The 7012-nt window shown below is 39.4% G+C and overlaps 1 protein-coding gene across 1 annotated transcript; it reads left to right on the forward strand.

Moving 5' to 3' along the window:
* Positions 1-283: 283 nt before the first annotated feature.
* Positions 284-1260, forward strand: LOC138855896 (uncharacterized). Its single transcript, XM_070106183.1, has one exon. The coding sequence runs from the start codon at positions 598-600 to the stop codon at positions 1243-1245; it is 648 nt and encodes a 215-aa protein (XP_069962284.1). The 5' UTR covers positions 284-597; the 3' UTR covers positions 1246-1260.
* Positions 1261-7012: the final 5752 nt, after the last annotated feature.

A 7012-nucleotide genomic window follows, 5' to 3' on the forward strand; every position in this document is an offset into this window, starting at 1 on the left:
TCACCCCACTCTCGCAAGATCCCTCCGACTTCACAGCCCTAACTCCAGGGCATTTTCTCAAAGGAGCACCCATTCTGGCCATACCTAAGCCAGGCGTGGGGTCGCTATCCCTATTAAATCGATGGGAAAGAATCAAAATTCTCCATCATGATTTCCGCCGTCGATGGAAGGAAGAGTACATCAAGGACCTTCATAAAAGGTACCGATGGAAAACTCCAGAAAAGGCACCAAAGCTTGGAGACAGTGTTATCATACACGATGATAGTCTACCCCCCACAGAATGGCGGCTTGGCCGCATAGAAAAATTATATTACGGTTCCGACGGTCATATACGAGTAGTTGATCTCCGTACTCAAAGCGGAACGCTGACAAGACCGCTCGTGAAATTATGTTTTCTGCCAACCGTATCTAATGACAAAACCGCAAATAACAACCAATCCGCCGATATTACCGCGACGCAAATGAATTAGTCGTATAACTAACCAATAAACCCGCAAATGACAAAACGGTTATAAACCAAACATTCTAACCGCAATGATCGATCAAATTGACGATCCATTCCTGCCACACACCGTGGCACATTCGCCATAAATTTACATGCCACAAATGTATAATCATTCCAACTTCTTCATACAGATCAATATGGAAGTAGATATGGCAACAACACCAACGCCAGCTGTGAGGTCCGCCATCAATGTGCCGCGCCCTGGGGCAACTGCAACACCACGAACCGCAGCGGCAATCGTCCCTGCAACCGCTCCCCGTAATGGCCCGCGACCACTACCACCTTCACCAGCACCGGCAACGGTACCTCAACACAGCCGATGCCCACTGTGTCGACGCACACACCGGCTGCAACACTGCAGCATTTTCCGAAGCATGCAGCCACCACAACGTCAGCAGGTTGCCCAAGCGCACGGGCACTGCCTAAACTGTTTGTCTACGGTCCACACGACTCCGGAGTGCACGTCGGTTACGCTCTGCCAGCTGTGCCATAGACAGCACCATACTATGCTGCACCGCACCCCAAAGCGGGCCGTCGGGCGACAACTCGCCCCAAGCCGCAGATCGCAGCAAAGCAACCATCCGGAGCACCACCGAAGACAGGCAGCTCCACCTCCATCCAGACCGAGGCGACAGGAGGCATCAACGCGGCGTCGGCAGCCCAGGCCAACATACCGCCGCTCCACTGGCCTCAGCAGCGTCGTTGCAACGCTGCAGCAACTACAGCGGTTGCTAGGCTAAAATTCGCCTAGGGGGGCCGGGATGGCTTGATGAGTTACGCGTCCCCCCTCCATACGCGCCACTGAGCGCCAACACACCACATTAACACGATCCAAAAGAAGACTCCACCCACTAACACACACGAACACACACCACCCCTGCAGACATCACACCACGCAGACATCACACCACACAGACCACCCACACACACACATCACATCCTACCACAACTCTACACTACCCAACACTCAAAAAGAGTAACAATAGACCAGAATTCCTCTTTTCTCATCAGCGAATCGCCCCGATCAGACGTCCGCAAGTTTCCGCCCGTGTTCCCCTTTCATACGCCGTATCATTTTACGTTAAAGTGAAAAAAGGTGAGTATATAAGTGAAACGAATAAATAGGTGGAATGACCTTTCATTCAATATTCTCTTGACCTGTTAATCAGTTGCGACCACTTAGCAATGACACAGTTAATCCATTGTATTCCAGACAGGTGTTCCTATGTTTAGCTCTGTTGATGCGAAATTAAAACAAATTTTCATAACAGACAGCCCCTTCGGTGGTATACCGATCATAGTGTTTGGTGATTTGAAGCAACTCTCACCTGTTGGAGATAGGTGGATATTCTTTCCTAATCCCAATGATGCATACAATACTTTAGTTGATTCCCCTTTGTGGGAGTTATTTAAATACGTTGAATTAACAGAAATAATGAGACAACGGGAGGATCAGGCCTTTGCAATTGCATTAAACCATATGGCATCTGGTACTATGACAAATGAGTACATATCACTCATTGAAACTTGAGTAGTTAATTTCGAAGAAGTTCCCGATGATGCCATAGATTTATTTTGGTCCAATGAAGAGATATTTTCAACACCTTTAAGCTCAGTCGAATCCTAACTGAAGCTATCCTTTCAACTGCAAAAGACTCAGTTAAAGGAATTGGTATAAGTGAAAATGATAATATTTAGGAAAGAGTTAAACTTTTCAAAATTTCTGAAACGCAGGGACTGCCTTATGAATTAACACTAAAAACCTCCGGCAAATATATGATTACAGTGAATATAAACACGTGTGATGGCTTGGTTAATGGGGCAGCTGGACAACTTATGCAAATTGATTTCTATTGTTCTTTTCCAACAATTCTGTGGATTAAATTTTTGGAACTTTCTGTTGGTTTGATAGCACGATCCAAAGAGCCTCATCCTTAAGAAAGTTCTTGGACACAAAATGAAAAAGTTCTAAAGTCTTTTCAAAATAAAAAAATGGACAAATTTCAATTGAAAGAAATCAGTTTCCAGTTGTTCCGGCTGAGGGAATAACTATTCATAAAAGTCAGGGTGCCACATATAATAAGTTGTAGTTCATACTCGACCCAGAATGCCTAGAACTTCAATATATGTCGCTTGTAGTCGAGCTACTTCTGCAGAAGGTCTATTCATCATAGGAAATTTTATTCCTCCTAACAAATTTTCTGAACCGGATCCTGTATTTAGGAAACTGAGGGAATTGAACGCAAATAAAGCTCTGGACACAAGTTTCACTTTTATGATTTCCCGAACATCAAATTGTATTTCATAATGTTCAGAGTCTTCAGGCTCACATTAATAATATAAAAAGCGACTGTTTGATGCTATCTTCAGATATCTTATGTTTTGTAGAAACTTGGAGTTATCCTTGCGAAAGTTTTGATATACCAGGATTTACTCCAATTAACGAGCTAAGGATAGATACCACGGAAACAAGCAACAGAAATAAACATTATAATATATGCAAAGCATAGTATTGTTTGCTCTATAGAATCAAAGGCTGTAAAGAAAATTTATTCAGGCCGCAAAGTTTTAAAAGCGGTTTTGTTTAAATGTTTCAAAATGCATATTCTGGTTCTATATATAAATTCAGCTTTCCCTGTCAGACAATTAATTGTAGAACTTCAGGAAGTCCTTACTTCTCAGTTAGGCAATCAAAATGTGCTAATTGTTGGATAATTTAACATTTGTTTAATGTCTACAGGGACTACAATTAGAAATCTGCTCCAAGAAAAAAACTTTAGTTCCCTGTTTGGTGCAGAATATTCAACTACACCTGCCGGTACACAAATTGATTGGGCATTTTCAAACATGGATCCTTCCCGTGTTAATGCAATTACTTTTGAGACAGTACACAGCTATCATGACAGTATTTGTGTTTCTATTTCACGCTAAAGTTTTCAGACTTAGTGCAATAGTTCTTCATTTTCTTTTTCCAAATATAATATAATATATCTAATTAAGAAAATTTAAATTATATGTATAATTTGTTATTATATATTATATGACATTATTGTATAAATATATGATAGAAATTAAATAGTATAAGGCGAAAAGATATATAATTTGGATATATGTATACGAATCTCTATATAAAAACTTATGTTTAATATTGTAAATATTATATACAAATTAATATAATAGTATAATTTTTAAAGTTGTTAATTTTTATTATTTTTAAGCTAAACATGTATAATAATATCGAGAAAAAATGTTGTTCATTGTCCAAAAACGATTTCTTTTCATACTTCTCAATACAGTTGTAATGCATTCTAAATAAAATCAATTATAAGCGTATACAAAAAACACAAGAACGATTTCTCATAATTTGAGTAAATTTAGGTTGCAAATTGCTCTAATTATTTTCACTGTCAATGTAAATAACTAAGGCAACAGTTCCTACTTCTAATTATTAAAATATATAAAGAAATCTTAAACGAGTATACCATTTAACTTTGCGAGAGTATAAAATGTTCGGTTACATCCGAACTTAGCCCTTCCTTACTTGTTTATTTTTAAGCGCGTCAATCGAAATCATATGTCCTATTCCGTTACACCAGAATTTGATTTTATAATAAAATGTGTATAATTTCGATTAAGTTGCATAAGCATAAAGCATATAACATTTAACTAAAAATGTTTTATAGATATTGTATTTTAATAATTTAAATTCTTTCAGCGTGGTAACTTGATACATTCACAAAACACTTGCCGTTGACAGCAGCTTTTCTTATTTCGACATGCACCAAATGAAATGTATTTAAATGAACTTACGTAGTGTGGGACGTAATATATTTATAATTCTTTCTAAGGGTTTGAACGGATTCTAACTAAGCCGCACAGCGACAGTATTCAATTGTAGAGGTAATTCGGCTAGTGCCGTAGCTAATACTTTATTGTTACACTTTATCTTTAAAATACGAACTAAACAGAAAATACAAACTGACTTACTGCTAAACCTAAAGCTAAGTACGTAGAACCAGAGAATGTTAATGAATAGCGAAGGCGCAAATGTTAAAAAGCACTAAATTGTAGATTTCAGAAGAGAGAACATCAAAGGATAAAACTTCGAAGCGTTACGGAAATACACCACGCAATATGTGAAATAGCTATAAATACACCCAAAGAATGTTCTTATATGAATTATCGATTCGCATGCCTATTAACTTTTGCATATTACAAAACAAAAAACCATGAATTGTATTTACAAATAATCCGTTGATTTACAATAGAAAAAAAAAAAATTTGGTAAAAATTTAAGAATTTATAATAATATAAAAATTTAATTTATTACATATATGTGCGTCGCGTTAACAATATTTAATAGACCAAGGATAACAATAAAAAAGTGGATAAAGCGGCCGCGTTCTCACTTTTGAGGTGGCTTAGGTCGTAAGCGTAGAGGAGTTAAGCTTAATGCGAACACGAGCATTTACGTTCGAGTCCTGAAACTTAAATTTAATTTAATTGTTTTTTAATTGACATCTTAGATGATCTCAATTCAGTTACTTTAATATCATATTTTATTTACTAAGATAACTAAAATATTTCATTTAAAAAAAATAAAACATGTTTGTATGTGTATTAATCGTTCCCTTACTTGTGCATATGGACACCAATAAGACGCCGACGATTACAAGCTCTTCATTTTTGCTTCCAATTGTTAGATCGAAATAAGTTGAACGATCGCAGGCAATGAGGGGTCGGGCGCACAGCCTTATAATTATTTCAAAGGTTCAGTTTATATCACATATATCATGTTTGAGTTAAATAGCTTCTTTTTATTAAAATTAACATTTCGGAGAAAAAATTAGTATTGACACTAAATAAATCTATGATCAATAACAGAAGTTAATAAGATACCAAATAATAATCGAATAATGAATGTTGAACTCTTTCGCATTATTTTTATACTTTCGCAACATGTTGCAACAGAGTATAATTTTTTCTCCAAACGGTTGTTTGTATCACCTAAAACTAATCGAGATAGATATAGATTTCTATATACATACATATATTTCTTCTAATATTTGGTGATAATCAGTGGATAGGTATATTTTCTCAGCCATCATGTTGAACTTATTACAAAACATACCAGACAACAATGTAAAAACGTTTCTTAGAGTGTTCGACTTTGTATAGAGCAAAAATATCTTTCTAAAAAAATCGCATGAAATAAAATTAATAGTGTAGTATCAAAAGGGCTAAAGACCCTTTTTATGTGGTTATAGAAAAACTGCGATCCCATTGGATTAAATGCTACTGTCTATTATTTCAGTTTTGCGACACATTTGAATATGAATATGGTGAACTGTAAACTAAAGAAAATTACATTTTTACCCAGCGCCCTTGGCAGCTTTAATTACTTCGTTTGCGCACTCACCTTTTGCACTTTTGTTGGCTATTTTATTTAAAAATAAGAAAAACGGATACGGCTCGTACTCTTGCGGAAAAAACAAGGGCAACTTGCGGACGTCTCGTCGGTGCGATGCGCTAACGAAAAAGGAAAGATTTGGTCCTCTGTTAGCCCCTTTTGAGTGTTGAGTTGTGTAGAGTTGTGGTGTGATGTGATGTGTATGTGTGGGTGGTCTGAGTGGTGTGATGTCTGTTGTGGATCGTGTTGATGTGGTGTGTTGGCGCACAGTGGCGTGTATAGAGGGGGGAGGCGTAACTCGTCTAGCCATCCCGACCCCCCTAGGCGAATTCTAGCCTAGCAATCGCTGTAGTTGCTGCAGCGTAGCAACAACACTGCTGAGGCCAGTGGAGCGGCCGTATGTTGGCCTGGGCTGCCGACGTCGCGTTGATGCCTCCTGTCGCCTTGGTCTGGAGGGAGGTGGAGCTGCCTGTCTTCAGGGGCGATCCGGATGGCTGCTCTGCTGCGATCTACGGCTTGGGACGAGTTGTCGCCCGACGGTCTGCTTTGGGGTGCGATGCAGCATGGTATGGTGCTGTCTATTGCACAGTTGGCAAAGCGTAACCGACGTACACTCCGGTGTCGTGTGGACCGTAGACAAACAGTTGAGGCAGTGCCCGTGCACTTGGGCAAAGTGCTGACGTTGTGGTGGCTGCATACTTCGAAAAATGCTGCAGTGTTGCAGCCGGTGTGTGCGTCGACACAGTGGGCATCGGCTGCGTTGCGGCACCGTTGCCGGTGCTGATGAAGGTGGTAGTGGTCGCGCGCCATTACAGGGAGCGGTGGCAGGAACGGTTGCCGCTGCGGTTCGTGGTGTTGGAGTTGCCCCAGGGCGCGGCACATTGATGGCGGACCTCACAGCTGGCGTTGGTATTGCTGCCATATCTACTTCCATATTGATCTATATGAAGAAGTTGGAATGATTATACATTTGTGGCATGTAAATTTATGGCGAATGTGCCACGGTATGTGGCAGAAATGGATCGTCAATTTGATCGATCATTGCGGTTAGAATGGTTGGTTTATAACGGTTTTGTCATTTGCGGGTTTATTGGTTA

Source organism: Bactrocera oleae, chromosome 3 (assembly GCF_042242935.1).
Source record: "Bactrocera oleae isolate idBacOlea1 chromosome 3, idBacOlea1, whole genome shotgun sequence".
In the NCBI taxonomy this organism is placed as follows: Eukaryota; Metazoa; Arthropoda; class Insecta; order Diptera; family Tephritidae; genus Bactrocera; species Bactrocera oleae.

Bases quoted from the DNA above. Each gene is read 5' to 3' on its own strand.
- LOC138855896 (XM_070106183.1), top strand. From the start codon at position 598: ATGCCACAAATGTATAATCATTCCAACTTCTTCATACAGATCAATATG.